Source organism: Athene cunicularia (assembly GCF_003259725.1).
Source record: "Athene cunicularia isolate RWA chromosome 7 unlocalized genomic scaffold, athCun1 chr7_part1, whole genome shotgun sequence".
NCBI lineage: Eukaryota > Metazoa > Chordata > Aves > Strigiformes > Strigidae > Athene > Athene cunicularia.
The window spans coordinates 20,223,772-20,243,461 of record NW_020799107.1 but is presented as its reverse complement, the minus strand read 5'-3'; the positions used below and the strand labels follow the sequence as shown (position 1 = coordinate 20,243,461).

The 19,690-nt window shown below is 48.6% G+C and overlaps 1 protein-coding gene across 1 annotated transcript in view; it reads right to left on the bottom strand.

The window, feature by feature from the left end:
- Positions 1–429: 429 nt before the first annotated feature.
- STK11IP (serine/threonine kinase 11 interacting protein) overlaps positions 430–19,690 on the bottom strand; it is a 41,215-nt gene continuing 21,954 nt past the window's right edge. The window contains exons 3-25 of the mRNA XM_026853093.1: positions 19,391–19,593; positions 17,242–17,316; positions 16,834–16,929; positions 15,769–15,876; positions 15,490–15,561; positions 14,441–14,570; positions 14,153–14,256; positions 13,580–13,669; positions 12,515–12,556; positions 11,841–12,008; positions 11,458–11,539; positions 10,984–11,364; positions 10,612–10,802; positions 9,588–9,698; positions 8,588–8,783; positions 6,609–7,103; positions 5,016–5,131; positions 4,722–4,819; positions 4,362–4,540; positions 4,045–4,129; positions 3,474–3,556; positions 1,730–1,956; positions 430–1,408 (exon numbers count right to left, since the gene is read on the bottom strand). Coding sequence (XP_026708894.1) covers positions 1,268–1,408; positions 1,730–1,956; positions 3,474–3,556; positions 4,045–4,129; positions 4,362–4,540; positions 4,722–4,819; positions 5,016–5,131; positions 6,609–7,103; positions 8,588–8,783; positions 9,588–9,698; positions 10,612–10,802; positions 10,984–11,364; positions 11,458–11,539; positions 11,841–12,008; positions 12,515–12,517 — 2,556 coding nt within the window. The 5' untranslated portion in view covers positions 12,518–12,556; positions 13,580–13,669; positions 14,153–14,256; ... (4 more) ...; positions 17,242–17,316; positions 19,391–19,593 and the 3' untranslated portion in view covers positions 430–1,267. The remainder of the gene's footprint in view (positions 1,409–1,729; positions 1,957–3,473; positions 3,557–4,044; positions 4,130–4,361; positions 4,541–4,721; positions 4,820–5,015; positions 5,132–6,608; positions 7,104–8,587; positions 8,784–9,587; positions 9,699–10,611; positions 10,803–10,983; positions 11,365–11,457; positions 11,540–11,840; positions 12,009–12,514; positions 12,557–13,579; positions 13,670–14,152; positions 14,257–14,440; positions 14,571–15,489; positions 15,562–15,768; positions 15,877–16,833; positions 16,930–17,241; positions 17,317–19,390; positions 19,594–19,690) is intronic.

Genomic DNA, 19,690 nt, shown 5'->3' with positions numbered 1-19,690 from the left:
TATGAGCTGCATTTAACTCTGCAGGAGAGGCTGGAACAAAGTAAAGCCTGGTACAGGGAAGAATGTAGAGGCAGGTACTACACCTCTGCAGCCACAGCAACAGCAGCTCCTGTGAGAAGCATGTGCCTCTGAGGGCCTGTACAGCCAGGAAGCAACTTCCTGGGGCTGGAAGCCCACAGGATGCTCACTTGAGCGCAACAGTCACAGGAGAACACCACCACCAGTACCTGCTGTCAGACTAATCCTGTTTGGACCTTGTTCATTGGTTGCTGCTTGAGAGCCAGGCAGGTGGAGATTAGTCTAGCAGCCCCTCAGCACCCACCTTGAACAGGACAGGGAGAATGGCTCAAAGAGGCTGCTGCGAAGTATGCAAGACCTTACAAAGATATTGCAGCAGTGCAAGAGGATGAAACAAGGAAAACATGACAATTCAATAAATATAAGCTTTTATTACAGTAGAAAATAGTAAAACTCATGTTAAAATAGACTTTTGCTTTTGGACTGCTCAGAAAAGCCTAAGCCTCACTTTTACTTGCCAGTGCCCACCAGGGTCCTGACCCCTAAGCAATGAGCAACACATTTCTGTGTCAGAGCCTCACAGCTCCTCCCTCCACAGTGATAGTGAAAGACTACAGCAGCAGACTGAGCCATGCCCCACCAAGCAGGCAGGTAAGGGCTCTCTCTGGGGTTATTAGTACAACGTGCCTCATCCCCTTGTGCAATCAGGCTCCTGTTTGAAGCAGGCAGCTTTACGGAAGTCGTGGACAAGACGGAGGTGGAGGAAAAGAAAAAAAAATAAATCAGCAGCAGCTAATGGCAGCTGTTCTGCGACAGCTAGGAAGGTAGCAAATACACCTGCTAGAAAGACCACAGCACCCAACTGCCTCTGGCCTGCTGTTTGCCTAGTACCACTGCATGTCCCACTGAACATGCTCTGGCCTGGCTCACCTCCTCCTTCAGCGACACTCCGTATGACCCTGAAGGATACTAGCAGACACTGCCAAGTTAAAACTGTGTAGCTTATGCAGTATTACAGTGAACGCCCTCCATCTTCTACTTCCATGGCCAGCCCAGTGCAAATGAGTGACTGTGCCATCTGGACCATTGTGTGCTCCCCTCCTCCTCACCGAAAAAGGGCCATGGGCAAGAGTAGAGTAGAGAAAGCAGAGGCCACAGGACAGCAAGGTCAGATGGGAGACACTTGTGCACCACTGTCAGCACAGCAGCACTCTTGACTCCAAGTCCCGCCTGCCTACAGCCGGCAAGCTCACTCCAGTCCCTCGTGCACAGCCTTCCGCAGCTCAATCGAGAACATCTCCTCCCAGGGCCCACGGATCCACTCCACTAGCTCCACCAGGAGCTGTGGGCACTCTGTGCGGATGTGCCAAGTGCTCTCCACCTTCAGCACCTGGGAGGAAGGAAAGAGAGGGAGGTGGATGAGCAGGGCCTAGCCTGGAAGGCACTGATCAGCCCTGAGCCACTACTCCTGAGCGCAGCTGCCGACCCCCCAATTCCTAAGTGACATCCTCCTCCCTCTCTGCTGCCAGCCCTGGAAGCATCCCTGCATGACTTCTGTACAGCAGAAATTCACTGTGCTCCCCTGCTCTGTGGTGCAAGGCCCTGGGTTAGGATGGGAGATGACAGCCCTAAGACACTCTTGGCAAGAACAGGATCTGAGCACAATCCAGCCCCCAGCATCTTGAGTGCCGCACGACCACCTCCTGCTTACCTCATCATAAAGCATCAGCTTGATGTCACATGGACAGAGGCGATAGGTTATGACATTGCTAATACTGCTGATTGGCTGCTTCTCCTTCAACTGGATGTTGCTCCTAGGAGGCGTTTCTGCCTCATGGTCTGCATCCAAGGAGGGCTGCACCTGCCACTGGTGATTCTCCTCCAGCAGAAACAGCATGCTTCGGGTGCTCAGCAGGGTCACAGGGAAAGCAGATGCCCCTAGAAGGATATGAGGGAATAGGAGAGGCTTTGCTAAGAGCCTGAGTCACCGCAGAACCAGCTTTGCTTTTCATTCCTCCTCAGAGAAACTCTTTCCAGCAACAGTAACTGGATGAACAGCTTTATCCAGCTTCCTGACTGAAGAGGGAGAGCAGGGTAGCAAAATGTGGCTGGGCTGGACTGGCTTATCCAAGCTCATTGCAGGAGCACACATATGAAGAACCATCACACAGCAAGACTTGTCCAGCCCATGTCCTCACGTGAGGCAGAAAAAGACACTCGAGTCCTTTGACCTCTTAAAGACTGCTTTACTACTCCTTATTGAAAAGTCAGCAGCTCCAGCTAAAAGGCCGCCTTTTTTGGTCTGAATTCGTCTGGCTGCAGATATCTGATGGTTGGAACAGAGAGCACACACAACTTTAATACCAAGTTGGGATGCATCGTAAGTATGGCAGGAAGCAAAGTAGCTTTGATAAACTGTAGGGAGCACAATTATCATCCAGCTGATTTTAGTGGATGCAAATGAAAAGCACAAGAACTTGGGAATAAGTTAGACACACAGAAATAGAGAACCACTAGCAGAACTGGCTGAGGTCACAGGGGATCACAAGCTGCTACAGCAACATGTTGCTTTTCTTGTCACATCTCACTCTTGGGAATTAGTAGGAATATCAGAAATGGGATGTTTGATTAGTCCTGTCTACTTGGCAATGAGACCTCATCTGGAACTGTGTCCAGTTTTGGGCACCATACTCTAAAAAAGGAGAAAACTGTAGAGTAAGAAAAATGCATTCTCTCCCCCACAGGCTGTTTGTCCAGCTTGAGGAGACCAATAAACATACTTCCCACAGATTCTTTCTGATTCTCATTCTCTCATATGTCCAATGGCCAATGGTAAACAAGGGTGCAAGAGCAGTAACAAATTGATCACAGTGTTATTAACAGCTAGATTGCTTTTGTCAGTGCCCAAGCTAAGAGACACTGGAATTTTTCACTGAAGACTCAAGTGCCATGTTTAGCACATTTGACCCTCAGCAAGCCCTGGAACAGAATATGATGGGCTCCAGCAGGCTGCTCCTGTCCTACCTAATCTCAGGTTCCAGACACCTGCTTCTGTTTTCCCTAACCAAGGAGACTATCAGCTTCTCAGACAAACCAGCTGTGTGTATGACCCCTCAGCTTTCCCCTCAGTTCAGGGCAATGATCCAGCCCATAGATCATCTTCAGCTTCTCAGAAACCATTCTGAGTTGTCACCAAACTTGGTGTGCAAGTCCAACTCTTCCCTAGAGCCTGGACTTCCACACAGAAAGGGGCTGGGAGACTCACTGGACATACAGGAAGAAGCATGCTGCTATCCTATGTATCGCAATGCTAAAAAAAAAGAGTGCTCACCCCTGCCCCGACCCCATCTCGACCAATGGTCCAGCTCTTCTATCACAGACTGTACACTAAAAACACAAGCATGTAAGCAGACAGCACAAGGTGGGGGACAACTGGCCACAGAGATCTCCTGTACCTTGGATCAGGTAGGCCAGCAGATAGAAGAAACAAGTGTCATCTGCAGCTGCAGAATCTGTGGTCTTGGAGTCCAGCAGAGGCCTGGAGGAGATACAACAGTGGGCTGAGCAAGGAAGCGCTCTCTTCTCAGTCTAGGTTTGCTGTGACCTAGTCACTGTTTACTGTCCTCTTGGGGAAGGGAGGGACCCACCTCTTCCAGATGTTGAAGAATTTCTCTCTCTCCTGTTACTCTGCCTCCCACCTCACCAGCTAGGAACCAAATGCTTCTTGCAAGGGAAAAGGCTGTCCTATTCCTTCCACTTTTCCTCCCTCCATTATATTCTGCTCAGGCTCCTCCAGGGGAGCTGGAGTTGCCCTGCCTGGCTCAGTCTACGACAGCCCTTTGTTGGCTCACGCCCTGTGCAGCAGGCACCTGAGCCAGCTGCCTTAAACCTGTAACAGGCCCGGCTGCCACTCCAGTGGTGCCTCCTCCTGTGCTCCTGTTTTGAGCACTACACTTCCTAGGCACTGCTGGACAAGGAGACATCCTCTTCTATCTGAAACCCTAACCTCTCAGAGGCTGTTCTTACCATAGCCAGTGTTGTGGATTCATTTCCACAGTGGGGATTTCATTCACCTTACTCCTGTACTTAGCAGGCAGCTCTTGCATGAGATCTAAAGAGAAGAAGGCAAACATCTTTTATTGCAAGCCTGAGGACTAGATAACAGCTGAGGATGGGTCTCTGGTCTACAGACAGGCACTGGAAGTTATGCCAGTGGGGTTCTCCCCCAGGTTTTTTCTGAGCTGTAAGAAATATATTTCCAACATATATCCTACTACAGCTCTCCAAGAGCAAATCTTCCAAATTCTCCCCCCCTCTTGCCCCCACTACAGCTCTGCTCTTACATGTCAGGTTCTGCAGGAACTGGTCACAGCAGCTTTGGTTCCGGATCAGCAGATTGTAGGAGGCTTTTGGGTTCTCAAACTCCATTCGCAAGCTCTGGTGGCAGAGTCCGACTTCCAGATAGGAAATATCAGACAGGTAGTGAGAGTCATTCTTCTTCAGCCAGTCTGCAGGTTGTCCCCTAATCACAGAGCACAGCCCTCAGCTGCAGCAGGCTGCCCCATCTCCTCTCCCACATCAGACTGCAGCAGGGGGGGTTGCCAGAAGAGCCTCTGCATGTCACCACACCTCCAGGGTACAGCCGGTACTACCCAGCACTCACAGCCTTGCTGCAGGGTCTCACTTGCCATCATTTTCCTCACCTGATAGCCCCAGTGACTTCCAGCACATAAATCTTGAGATCAGAGGCAACCAGAATTGAGAGGAATTCTCCTTGTCGGCCAAACTTCACCATGACCACCTGGAACTCAGAGAGGGTGGGTCATAGCACTGGCTTGCCCCTTGCCTGCCCACCCCTGGAAAGGACTGACTCACACACACTTCAGCTCCCTTCACACCCCACAATCTTTGGGATGCGCCCCCCCCCAAGTGCAGAACTTGCAGGGTGGCAAGAAGGACATCCAAGGAGCTGTAGAAATGGTGTTGCAGGAGCTCACCTTGAGGAAGCACTGGAACTCCTCAGCATTCTCCTCAAAAACCTCCATATCCAAGTACAGCTTCAGGCGATGATCCACCGAATGGAAGTCCCTTGTGTTCAGGATGCCATTTACAGCTGAGGAGAACAACGGATAGGGTTAGCACTCTCCCCACTGACCAGGCCCTGGCCAAATATGCAGACTGGCACCAGGGCAGAAGTGTCACCCCCTCTGCACAACTGCTTCCATCAAGTCTCTCCTCAAGACAAAGAGCCAAAGCCAGGGCTTTCTGGGCCACAGGCCTCAATGTGGAGACATGAGGGGACTTCATCACTCCAGCACTTGCTTTTTCAGATGTACAAAGCTTTGGTCTAACCCATCTCCAAACTATGCTCAGTCACAGGACAACACTGCTCTGCTGCCAGATTTGGCAGGAGGGCAATTCTTTATCACAAAGTCAGAAAGACATTTCTCATTTCAGCAGGCATCAGCGCAGGTCAACTTTTTAAACTCCGACTTTGACTGTGATAAGGTTAAAGGGGACTGACCAATAAAACTGCTTAAGAATGTAATTAGGTTTGTCATGCAACTGTACAACCAAATAATTTATACAATAGCCACAATACTTCTCAAGCCTACGCAATTCCCAGCATAGCCTGCTCTTCATCAGAAACATGACACTAATCAACTTCTCCTCAGCAGGAATTTTTTCATGGGCTCAGTTTTAAATTGGGACTCTGTGATTTCACCCAAAACAAGAGACTGCTTTATTTCTCACACTTCAAAAAAACAAGACTGGACATGGCAATCCTAAACACTGGTCTTATACCAACTCCTCTTCACAGGCACAGCAGTCTTGAAAGGCCAGAGGAAATCTCTACAGATCAAGAAGCAGATGCGTTTGCAAATCAGGACTAGACTGCAGTTGCAGTAGAGTCGCTTGGTGGGATGGACTAGATAACTTCCATAGCTCCTTTCCAACTTCAGTTATTCTACAAATTACAAGCTGATGCCCAAGGAAAGGCAGTCTGCTACATCAGAAATCCAGGGCCCTTCACAAAAAGCATTTGTGGACCTCCTAGTAACTGCTATCTTGCACGATAGCCCTCACACAGCCTCTTTTTTTGGACAGGCTTTGTCATCTGAAGCTCACAAAGGCCACTAAGGAAAGCACAGGTAACTGTAGATCCCCTAACCAGAGCCCCCTACAAACACACTAGCCTCACACTGCACTTAAGTGAGAGGATAAATACAGAAAAATTGCACATACTATTCTCCAAAGGTAATGCTTCAACTGGCAGCTCACTGGTGCCACAGGAACCCAGTGTGTCTGTAACTGAGCAGTGCAGCTCCCAGAACAAGACCCTATTACTCAGAGATTAGTCAGAGGGATTAGGAGCTGACTCAGTTTTCCCTACCTTCAGGCATAAGGACTCAGCAGAGAGAGGAATGAAAAATTCTGCTCACAAGAACCATGGTCACTGCTGCTCATACTTGATGACCTCCCTTCCCCATTAAATAAATAGGAAGCAGTGCACCCTGTACGTGTCAGTGATAAAGCCCAACACCAAGCTGTGCACACCCCTAAACCCTGCACAGCTCCTACATACTCACAGGGACTGAGATTCCATGCTTCCTCGGACTCGGAGTTCAAAGAGAGCTGGGAAGGAGTGGGCCCGCGAGAAACACTGTAATGGTAGCTCCCCATCAAACTGCCCCCATTGGTGTCTGTGTGGCTGAGGGACAAGTACTGGCTCTTCATGCCCAGCTCCTTCTTCCCATAGCCCCCATCTGAACTGCGAGAGCTGGAGTGGAGAGTGCCATCGTGCTCGCCACTCAGCTCCGGGGTCCTGGTGCTGTTGCTGGTATCCATCTCCGAGCTGTCCTCCCCGCCGATGTAGAACTTTCCACCTTCACTGGCCAGGGCAGGTGGTTCCTCTGGGCCCTCCTGCTGGCTGCCTCCCTCCAGGACGGAGTCTGACAGGTCCTCACTTGTGCTATCAGGGCCAGGTGGCAAAGGTGTGCTGGAGCACACCTCTGAAGGCAGGATGACCACATGGTCACTGGAACAACTGGGACAGACTATGGGGTCACCAGCTGCTGCAGCATCTGTGGAAGATTTCGTCAAGGATAAAGAAAAAACAGAACAGCTCTCCTCCAACAGGATTTTGCTCCCCGCCTCTCCTCTGCAAACCACAAACCCTCTCAAAGTAGACAATAATTATAGTCTGACTTGAGCAGCTTGTTGAGCAACTCTGTTCAGAATCATATCCTACACACCTCCTCTCACAAATCAATGAGCGCTTTTGTATCAGTGCCAACATCCACTTGAAATAGCTCTGCTCAGATTTAGGGTGACCAGCTTCTGCTGTAGTTGCAACCAAAACTACATCAGAGCTTTGGCTCCTGGCTTTCCTCCACTTTGTGTCCACAAGTGCCCACACAGCCACTGAAGCCCAAGCTCACGACCAGTCAAGCCAACCTTCCCTAGCCACCTCCATCCCCAGCCAGTCAAACAAGCACACAGTGTCCTTTCTCCAGCTGTCCTCATCCCTCCTGTCCCCAATTCCTAATGCTCCCTTTCACTCACACCACAGCAGATTTCAAGCTGGATCTTGGGACTCCCACTACCCTGGAAGGGGTAGAAAGTGTCCCAGAATGGTAGAAAGTGCTGCAGACAGGGCAGCACCTCTGCCCTCATGGCAGTACTTTGATCTCAGGATACTTTGTTAAATGAACATCATCATCTGAGCGAAGGCTGGGCACTCCCCACTTCAAATATACACTGAGATTTGAAAAACTTGGCAATCAGAAGATGCCTATTCAGCACTAGCCATGTCTCAGCCAGAATACCACATCTAGTTTCAGACACCCAAAGAAAAATATGGACAAATAGGAAAAAAAGTGAAAAGGAGACCAGCAAGAATAACTGCATTGTATGAGATATGACTGACAAAGAAATTATCTACAGAGTTCAGATTATTTAGTCTAGAGGACAGAAGACAGGGCTAGTCATGAGGGGAGAACCATGGCCCTCAAGTGCAAAGAAAGGAAAAAATAATTCCCTATAAGGGAAGCAAGAGAGGACTTAAGCTCACAGCCAGGGAGACTTAGGTTAGGGTTCTGCTTGTTCTTCTGATGTCTAACAGACAAAGTTTCACCTGAAAAACTGGAGCCGATTTCCCAGAATCCTGTTAGAAAAAGCCCTTTAGAACAAACTAGTCTCTGTGGCAGAGCTAACCATGGTTTTAACAGGACAACACTAAATGACCTTTAAAGCCTCTCCCAGACCTCAGATTTCTGTGGATCATCTGCAGTTTCCAGCACCCCTGTGTTCTCCCAGACCCCAGACCACCCACAACAAAGGTGCTGTTTGCTTAAGCTTAAAACAGGGGCTCATTCCTGCTAGTGAACAAGGCAGGCTCTTCTAGTCCAAGTGGGACAAGTGAGAGTACATCCCACAACAGTTTTAATTCCAGTACAGCCAAGGCATCAACCATCTCCTGTACGTTCAATGCTCTGCACCACAGCTGCCATTCTGGCAGTCTGCCTGGGCATTAGCAAGCACTCTTTTTCTGGGCACTACACCCTACCTTGATTTGAGGCAACTAGGGTCTCCAGGATTTTGGTGTCTCCAACCTCTGAAGGATAGGGACCTTGATGCCAGGGAGCCAGGGACTGGAAAAACTCCTGCTTGCATTTCAGGCACTGGAGCTTCATGGATCCCTTTTCCTGGTCCTGATTTCGCTGATTCTCCTCAACAGCTGGTGACAACACTTCAAGGACACACTAGAAGTAGCAGCACAGGGAAAAGAGTGCTAGCAGGCAGCTATAACTGTCCTAATAAAAGCAAGCCTCTGACGCTAGCTAGTCTCCTTACATTCCTCATTATCGTATTTCAGAGTGCAAGGGGTGCAGGGCCGTTTCCCAGCTAGCAAAGTACAACAACCAGTCTGTGCCAGACTTGCCAAGGGCACAGAGATTCACTGCAGAAGACCAAGAGAGCCCGTTTTTGCAGGTCTGTGCCTCACGCCTACATATTGACAGGCTCTCCCTAGAATTCTGATCTCAAAGGTCCCATCTATTTGTGCCTTCTCTGTAACAACTTGTTTAAATGTACTTAAATAACAGTACCTCAAGAAAAATACTTGGATTTGAGACCAGAGTCCCTTCAGCAGCTGTGAAGACCAGAGCTGCCATAGCATTGACACTCTCACTGTCTAGAGGGCCAAGTATAGGCTAGCACATCACTCAGCACCCAGGAAATATTATGTTGCACATGCACAACAAGTAAGGATCACTAACTTAACTACTAACTTTTCTCCCCAAGACGGGGAAAACTGCAAGGCTTTCTCTTTGAAAGCACCCTTTATGCTCCAGGAGCTCCACTGCCCATGGCAATGCTCACAGGGCTCTCCACAGGTCATTTGTGCAGCAGGATAAATCCCGAGCTTATAAACCAGACATGGGCTGCCTCAGGGCAGCAGATGCACGTGTGTTCCGAGAACAGGGGCCCTGTGCTGGCCGGAAGAACTCAGCCTCTTCCAGTAACACTGCCTCCCTCCCCAGGCTTCCCCCTTGAGCCTTCCCTACCTGTAGACACTGCTCTGGACAGTCATCGAGCACCACATATTTGCGCTTCTGCCGATCCTTGCGAATGTAGCTGAAGTGCAATATGAGGACAGGGAAAACTCGCTCCAGGTCCTGCAGGAAACAGAAAACACCAGTTCTAGAAAGAGGGTGCAGCATCCGTATACAGTCTACATTTGTTTGCAACTGGCTGAAATGTGGCCATATAAGCACTTAATTTAGTAAGTCCTGATTAGCTCTTCATAGCTGGTAGTATTTGGGAGGCTGGTAAAATGGGAATAAATAAATAGATTAATAAATCAAAATAAGTTCCTAAGTGCTGGGACAACAGTAAGTTTCAAGGCTCAGAACAAAGCATTTCAAACAAACACCTTTTCACAAAGGTATTTCAGAAGACTACCAAGCCACAAACATTCAAGAGGTAAAAGAGCAGGAAGAAAAGATGAGTTGGAGCTTGTGGGGAAACAGTATCAGAGAAGCCTGTGAACATGTCCATGCACACACTGAACGTTAAAATCCCACCATGAGGAAAAAGAGATTTCCAAACTCCCTTTCTAAAAGAACCACACAAGCAAAATAGGGCTGGTAGTGCTAAAGGATGGAAAACTGCCCACTGAGCTATCAGCAGCTTTCTAAGCATCATGCTGGGCTCAGTGCTGCACTGCCTAAGAAAAAGTGCAATCCACACACAGTCCTCTAATGCCAGGATGATATCCCAGGGAGGAATGGATGGGAAGGAGGTCTGCATTTCATTTAGGCTCCTCTCGAGAAGTGTCTCATTCCTGCACACTGGAACGAGTCCAGCCATTATCTTTTTAACTCCAGCTTTGGAACAGAACTGGTGCTGGCTTCTGCTGCATTATCACAGGTACTCTAAGCAATACAGATGCTGTTAGAAACACATTCTCAATCATTCGGGCTTTGCAGGAGCTAGGAAGAGACCTGCAGGGTACTGACAAGCCCAAATCCAGAATGCTGGCCCACACAGGGAGTAAGCCAAAGGCTCACACAGAAACATGTAACTCACCATCCTCTTCCAGTTCATCTCTGAGGTCTCCACTTTCTGCAGGCATTTCAGCTCCAGCTTGTGGAGGACTCTGGCAGCCTTCAGTTCCACCTCAATCACATGCTTAGCTGTGACTCGCAGGAAGATCCAGTCTGGCTCGGGGTCCCCTTCACCTTCTATTTGGCTCACCAGCACTGGCTGACAAAGGTCCACTGACAAACAAGACACAGTAAAGGGCAGGGAACACAACAGGCCTTCAGGCCCACTCAGCCCAAGTCCTTAGAATGCCCACAATAGTGGGCAGCACAATAAAGCTTCAGCGATATCACATTTGATCCATCTGTTCTATCATCACCCAAGCCCTCAAACACAGCAGTGAAAGGACCTGTTTACCTTCTGGATTGTCCTCTTCTTCCTCCCCCAGCATTAGCTCATCTGCCTCCTCTTCTCCTCTCTGTTCTTCTTCCACAGGCTCATCCTGCTGTACTTCAGGCTCTTCCTCCTTCTCAGTATCATCCAAAGGAGGACAGGATTCTTTCTGGGATACTTGGGGTCTTTCTTGCTCTGGGTCAGAGCTCTCACTCTGCAAGTCCATTGCAGCAGGTCTGCCTGTGATCTCATCTGCAGAACGGCTACGGCAGATGACAGGTACTTGGTCATGCTCCTCCAGGTGTCTCTTGTATTGCAGCCAGTCAACACCAAAGCGATCTCTGAAGCTGTCCAAGCGCTTCATCTCCTTCTGATGCTGTAGGACCAGGCCTGCAGAGAGAAAACCTGGGAAGTATGAAAACAGTCAACATGCCAGAGTACTCCTCTGACTGTGGGCAGCTCAGCTGCTGTGTTACTGAGAAAGAAGACAAGTCTCACCAGCAGAGAGAGGTAAAGCCTGAGGCTCATGTTCTGTGTCACTGGGCTCTGAAATGCTCGCTCTGCGCACTTTGACTTTTCCCTGGAACAAACAGGATAAGAATAGTTGGGAGGCACCAGAACAACCGAAACAGCATCTGATGCGCGACAGCCAAGCTGAAGGGTTCATAGCTGTTGCAGTGCAGAAGCACACTATGAAACATTTGTCACAGTATATCAAGACTGACATTAAGCCCAGCCTCTTCCTAACACACAGCAGCGTAGAGGCTCACTACCACACAGTCAGTACAAGACCACATCCCACTGCACAAGGCTCTCATGCTGAGGCAGCCCCTTCACCCATCATGCCAGCTCATGTCTCAGAAGTTATAGCAGTCTCAGACCTTGTTTTTCTTCCGAGGGAACCTGACGGCCACGTTCTCCACTGGGGACTGACTGTCGCTGAAGTCTGCAGCACAGGAACTGTCCAGAGCACTGCGGTCCAGTGCAGTCTTCTCTGAGGTAGAAGTGTGGATGGACTGCGACACACTTTGCACGGGTCTCGGAAGGTGCTAAAGCCAAAAGAAGAGAACGGTGCCTGCTGAGTGCAAAGGGGAGACAAGGTAACCAAGCCACAACTCAGGGTGACAACTTCCCTGCTCCTCAGTCCAAACTTTCACCACCTCAGGCAAAGTGGGGACAACAGATCCTGCCTGGTTGACTGGATTGTTTATCAAAACCACTCCAATTTAACTCAATCTCTGGCTTCTTAAAAACAGCAGATGGGAAACTGATAACTGTTTGTTTTGCTGACAGGTAATTCGAGTGTCAAGCACCATATAGTACCTGAAGAGGAAACAGGCAAGGCTCCAAGCTCCCCAAGGCTACACAGGACAGAGTAAGTTACACTGGCCAGTCCCAACAATAACTAGGAATCAGCATGGACTGAGCCAAAATGAACTCTGTCACAGAGTCAAGGCAAGCCCATACAGATTTAATGGGACACATGACATGCAAAAACCTGTCAGAGTTCCCACTTCCAAAACCAGTAAGATCAGTTTACAGAAACTGTACTTACCATTAAGTCCGAGGAAGAGAGTGGCTCCCCATCCAAGAGGAACTGTAATTAGAGACCCATTTGCAATCAGATTCCACTTGGCTGGCACATACTCAGGACAACATCTGCTGACTCCTATTCCCCTTCAGGCCACCCTAGGGTTGGGATTCCTGGCACAAGACTGCAAAGACTACCAGAAACAACCCTGTTCCTGCCTATCCATCACTCCTCTAGTTGCAGCTACCTGGCCTAATAGCATGTAAGGCCAGAAGGGTTGTCCTGTTACAGGCTTTACAGCTCCCAGAAATGTATTCAAGACAGTTCATGGAAGAGATACAATAGGTTATGCTGCTACAATGCATGAATTGTTTTGAAAGGTACTCACTTTTGCCTTGTACCCTACTTCTAGCCTGAGTCTATCTAGCTTCTTGAGCTCAGTGAAGCTTGTTCCAAGAAGCAGTTTGAAGACAATGAATCCAACCATTTGCCACTAATGTGTAGCTTTGGAACACCTCTGACCTTAGCAAGCAAGTTTACTTTGCTAAATTACCAGAACACTGTCTTTGCTGGTTTCTTTATTTAAAATCAGATTACCAAGAATTGACCTGAGCATGAGAGTGCAAGGAAAACAGTGATGACATGCAGCTGAGAGCAGAGTGATGCTCTCATGCGCCTTTAACACAGCTGCCAAAGGAGCATGTAATTAGGCAAGGTGGGCCAAGACAGCGAGTTCTTTCTTTGCAAAGTCCAGCTACGTTGCCACTATCTAGCAGGAACAGAGTAAAGTTTGGGGACCATCAGTGAGAGAAACTGGTGAAGTAGACAGCGAAGACATATTAAGATCTGAGGTCTTGAAAACCTGAGATTAGTATTCAACTCTGTCTGTCCTGGCCAGCACACCACATAAAAATTTAAGGATAAACTATCTACCTGAAAAAAAAAACGCCAACACAAAACACTCACTACTGTTACACCACTGGACTAATTTTTCAGGTTTATTAAATTCTTTCCCCTCATTTTTCCCAGTGTGTCAGAGCACCCTACACCTTCAACAACAGGGGCAGAAGGCACATGGCTAATACTCACATTGGAGGAGGCTGCCCTGGGGGACACATGTGCAAGGGTTGAAGATCGGTGGTTTTGATGGAACCATAATGGGTTTCCCTCTAAATGCAGCTGGGTGGGGGAAATAGAGAAATTGTTATTAGTAGCAATATTCTATACCCTAACCTAATCTACCTGCAGGCTTCAAGCTTTCTTTCTGAGAAATGTTGATAGAACAGTCCTTTGCAGGCTATATTCCTTCACAAGCACTACAGTGACTGCAGCTATCCTCCTTCAAAATACTCTGAACACACAAATGCATAGCAGGATTAGGGGAGGATCTTTACTGAACTTGACAGTGTTAAAGTTGGAAAGGGGGAGCAAGAAGGTGGGGATGAACATATGAAAAAAGGTTAGCTTGAGCAGGGGTCGCCAAAAATGAAGGCTGAAATACAGGTGTCTCTCCAAGGCTCTCTCATCAGCTTCCTTCATTAAAATTAAATGCTCAAGAGTTGAACTGATCTTTCAAACCTCTCTACTTACCACACAGTCTCCACCTTGCACCCCCTGACCATGATACCTCTAATCTACCAACCCATCAAGCTTTGTGCTTACTTTTTTTATGTAGTGCAGAGTGGACAATGGTGCTAACTGGGCATGTTCCAGCAGCAGGTTATAGGCCACATCCAGGTGCTGCAGATTCACTAGCTGTTCAACCCCTGCAAATACAGCAAGAAGCCATCAGCATGCTACAAGATATAACTTGGGAATCTCCCACCTACTCCCTTCCCCCAAAACTAAACCCTAGTAAAAATAGCTGTGCCCAAGATTTCAAGCTTTGCTCCTCCCCAAGGAAGAGAGAAAGGCCTCAAACTCAGAAATGCTCCTCCCTTGTGGGCTCACCATTAATGCTGTCAAGTTCATTATTGCGGAGGATCAGAGTCACCAGCTTGGATCGGCTGAAGATACCAAGGTTTGGCACCTTGGACAAGAAGTTATAAGCCAGATTGAGGTACTCTAGTTCTGTAAGTGCCTGTTCAGAGAGAAGAGCAGCAGCAGTTGGGACCTTAGCACAAAGCCTGACACTGGACTCAAGACAGAGCACCATTCTCTCCACCCCACCAATGCTGCCTCACAAGTGGGTTTTCTCAAGGCTATTTCTGCAGCAAGACTTCAACATTCACATTTGGAGTGGTTTGTTTAGGGGCACTCAGCATGAGCTAACTGCCTTACAAAATTTTCTAGGAGCAGCTTTCTCCTTCCTCATCCACATCAAAGAAGCACAAGAAGGGACTGGACACCCTGCCTCAGCAAAAGGACTAAACCATCAAAAGAAGCCCTTTTGTACCTTTCCAAAGGTGATGGTGAATGACATACTGTAAGCCCCACCAACTCCCATCAAAAGCTGTTTCATTGCTTCTCTGGGAAGCAGATCTAGGCCAGCAGAGCAAAGATTTCAGTGCCATTCCCCAGAGACGCACATGCCACTGTGATGGACTAGCATCTTTCTAAAGTGACAGGAGACTTCCGAGAGCCAGAAGGAAATGCTACTGGCAGCCTGAACAAACCAAACAGCAAGTCTCTAGAGCCCCATGCCTGGCGAAATAATTCCCACGTGCAACTGTATGTACAGTGTACATTGTACATATGGCTGTATTTACCACTCGTCCACACTGGGGTGCCAAGAGATACATACAGTGATACATACAGCTAACTTTCCTGTCTTAGAGCGGATGAGAAACACTGCCTTCTCCGCCTCAGCGGCACAGGGGCTGCACATACAGACCAACAGTTTCAGGGCTGCAAGCACTAGCTCTAAATCACATGCCTGCTGGGCCACATCTCCAATTTCCTTTGTTATAATTCTAACAGGCACATGGTCGATGATTACAGCACTTCAGCAGTGACCTCTCCATACAAGGAAACTCAGGTGTTCAATCAGAGATACTCACTGTTAAATAGTGCTCACAATCCTGGATTTTGTTGTGACTCAAATCCAAGACTCTCAGAGCATTCAGTAATTGCTGGAGGACAAAAAGATATTAGATCAGATCCTACAAATGTCTCCACTGCAGCATGAAAACCCCATCCTGATGGGAGAGGCCAGCAAAATTAACACTGCCCACTCCCTCCCACCCAGACCTAGCAGCATCAGTAAAGGAGTGCCCAGTTCCTGACCGCGATCATCTCCTCTCTTCCCCTCAGTCACGCAGGGAGGATGCTCCACTCACCAGTGAGTCATCCAAGGCAGTGATTGAGTTATAGCTGAAGTTCACAGTCTGCAATTCCAACCATGGGAGAGCACAGCTCAGATCTCCACCACATGCTGAAATGATTTCCTAGGAAGAAGTGAGGAGCCATTCCTTGGTGAGTACTAGCTGTTACACTAAGAGCAGATGAACACAGGAGAACAGCTAGTCTAGAACAAGGCTGGCAGACTGTGCTTTACAGACTGTGCCTTGCCTAGAGTGGCAGTGACTTTCATGTCACTAACTTAAGTATTTGGAGGTGGTAGGAATTCCACACCTAGATATTTAGAAAGAAGGGGAGATGCTTTTGCTTCCTACACTCAAGTGGCAATAGTTAACCTAACATGTTACAATTTGGAGGCTCTGAACACTAAGCACAAAGATTCATGCCAACAAAACCTTTTTCAGACATCCATCAAAGCACGAGTAAGATACACACACCTTAGCCAAACAACTCGTGCTCTGGCAGACTGAAGAAGCTCTCAAAGCACTCCCTACCAGCAGGCACTGTTCCCCAGCAGGCAGCTGCTTCTGTGTCACAGCCAGCAGCCCAGAGCCCCACAGCCAGCACAGCCCACACTACTCAGTTCTCCAAGGCTGGAGCTTGCCTTCATGTCACAGAAACCTGCTGGGCATCAGTGCAGATAAGACACTGGGGCACAGTGTTCCCTCTGACAATCAGCTCTAATTTAAGGCTGCTGAGGTACGATGAAATAAACCTCAATCAACTGCAGGCCTTTGAATGTGGAAACAGCCAGACAAACAGAACAGTCAGACCTAGACGATACGAATACTGGCTGGAGCCAGAAACTCTCAAGAAGCTAAAAAGGAGACTACAGAGCACATGTGTATCCAACCAGGGAATACTTCAACACTGCTCGAGTCAGGAGTAGGACCCCAGAACACAGAATGGAGAAAAAGCCACATACAACGTGGATTGATAAGATGGTTAACACTGTTTCCTACATCTTCCCTGTGTGAAGGGCTGTAGTATCAAGACAGCCTTTCTCCTGCAATTTTCCCCGCAAGCTGTATAAAGACACTCACCTCCAGTGTACTGATACATTTGCAACAGGTTAGAGATTCCAGCTGAGAATAGACAAATCGCAGTCCCAGGAGGCAGTGTGGAGGGACAGACCTCAACTGCAGCAGTGATGAGAGAGGAAGGACAACATACATTAAAATACTACAGTGTAGGAGCAGCTGCCATCCCAGGCCCATCTCTGCAAAGGATCCCCCGTTTCCCTGCTGGACCCTCCTTCACTAACACTCCAGCCTTTGCTCATATCCAAGCTTCACCTCAAGCAAGTGTTCCAAGAGTTCAGATTTAAGCCTTCCAGGTAAGCCACAAGTGCCTACCCAGTTTTCATGAGTAGAAGCATTCTGCAACCACAAAACTAAGTCAAGAAAAGCCAAACAGCAAGACTCAAAGTCAGTTTTGCCTCCAATACTTACTTCCAGATGCCGGAGGGACTTGAAAGGGAAGATTTTCACAGCAGATTGCAAAACACTGTTTGGAACATGAACGAGCTAGAGAAATCAGAAAAGAAGTCTCATGTCAAGCTCGATTTGTTCTGCAGTACAACCCTCCCAATACACTGACTGCAGCACCCTAAACACCACTTTGGGTGTTCACTAACAAGCTCTCCCCCAGTGCTGGTATCGGCACTGCCTCCTGGCACCATAGTTCAAGAGAGATCAAAAAGAAAAGCATGTTAGTTAGCACAAGACCATGGTCTGCCAGACCATAGAGCTCCTCTTCTATTCCCCTGCCCACAGGCCTTCACCACTCTCAGAACCACAGGGAGGTCTGACAGCTGGATTCAGTCACTACTAACAAATCTACTAAATAAAGACAAATCTAACTGCTGGAGCTATGTTTATTGAGCAGCCAAGCTGAACTAGCACACTGGTGGGAGGTGTGCACATCCATTTCACTAGAGTGGGTCAAATAAGGCAAATTGCAAGCAGATACAATGCAAAATAGAGTTGATCTCCAAGACACTGTTAACATTAGATTGAGGTACCTGCAAACCTCATCTTTGCATTCTGTAGTGCAGCCACAGGCTCTTTCACCACATGGTAGTTAGGCTGTGTTCACGTACCGCAAAGCAGCTTATTAAATCCAGCTTCTTATGCTTTCTACGCACAGCACATAAACAGTATTTCAGACAAAGTGAGTAATGAAGTAGTTAACGCTTCCACTGCGGACACCAGGGTACAACTGGAGAGACCATCACTTCCAGCTATCTCCTTGTTCACGCAGAAGTGACTCATCAGGTGCAGAACAGACATCCGAAGGCCTCCTCACCACTATAGATTCCACAGTTAAAGCCTTGGCAGCAATGAATCACTGCCCACTGCCTGACAGCACTAATGCTGCATATTGAACAGGACCATTTGTAGGGGATGCTTGCACTGGGAAGCTCTGATGATCAGTTTTAGCCAAGTTTATTTCAGATGCTATCCCTGCTCTGTGTCCTGACCATCTCCTCTCCTTCCACTGTCTTAAGAATCTGATCAGGTGGTTATAAATTATTAGTTTCTCTAAGCAAATCAGTTACCACACCACAATGGGAAGCTTCCCCTTCTTTACAGGCTTATTACAGAATGAGCCCATTTTTTTGGCCAACACAAACACTCACCACAACACCCTCCTGACTGCAGCATCCCTCCCTGCCTCTTCCTTCCAGGGGACTTGTGTTTCTCCACAGGCTCTGGGCCTCGCTCCAATCTCCACCCTCAGCACACTGCTACAAAACCCCATCAACAACACGCAGATAATCTCTCCAACCTGCCTCATATAGAAAACACTTTAAAAGACATCACAGGCTGTAGTGCTCTGCCACAACACTTCCTGAGCACAACTGTGGAACCTAAGAACAGCTGCTTCCCTTTCTGGCCCATTTCATCTCTGCTACCCTCCTAGCAGTGCCTCTTTGCCACGTATAATTGTGTGCAGCCTTATAACACATGCCCCCTTTCAGAAAGCCCTCTGGAGAATCCCTAGCTCTGCACTTTTACCTTTATTACAGCCTTCTTAATGAGGACACATTACTAGCAATGTTCCATGCTGTGAAACAGATCACCCAGAACCACTGCCCAGGCAGGAGCACATAAAACTCAGAAATAAGAAGCAGAAGGTCTCAGAGTAGTGTGTGTATACAAAATCTAACTGTCCTGCTCAAACACCCCGGCTCTGCTGCCTTGCACAGATCAATCATCGCTCAGGGAGCACTCAGCTGCCAGATACTACCTGAATTGCTCAAGCATTTCAGGAAATAATAATTTTCCCAACAATGTCAACACCTTACCAAGGTCAGAATGTAATTAACCCCTGCTGCCTCTGTTTTTAACTCTGAAAAACTTTCTGCTGAGTTGCACATCTGATCCTAAATGAAGCAGCTACACACTATCATGCTGAATTATGACTCCATGCAAGAGCCCTGCAAAAGCTATCCAACCCACACAGCATGCACGTAGAGAGCGTCAACAGGCACCAAAGGAGGCCACTCTGAAGCAGGCAGCCGTGCCTGCCACCTCCGCTGGCCAGCCTTGCAGTACCCCTGGCTCCTCACATCCCCAGTCATGGTAGGGCACAGACCTTCAGGGAATGAGTCTTCTGCAGGACGTCGAAGAGGAACTGCGCCTCGAGGATGGCGGCTGTCTCGGCAGGGTGCGAGGGCAGGGCCACGAAGCCCCGGTTCTGGTTGCGGGAGCCCAGGTGCTGTTCGAAGACCTGCGTGAGGTGCTGCAGAGTGGGGGTGAGCAGCGTCAGCGTGCTAGAGCCGTCCAGGACGAGGTCCCCTGCAGGGAAGGGGAAGGACGAGTCGGGCCGTGAGCGCTGCTGCCGCCACACCGGGGCCTTCACTCCGGCCCGGCTCGGCTCGGCTCGGCCCGGCAC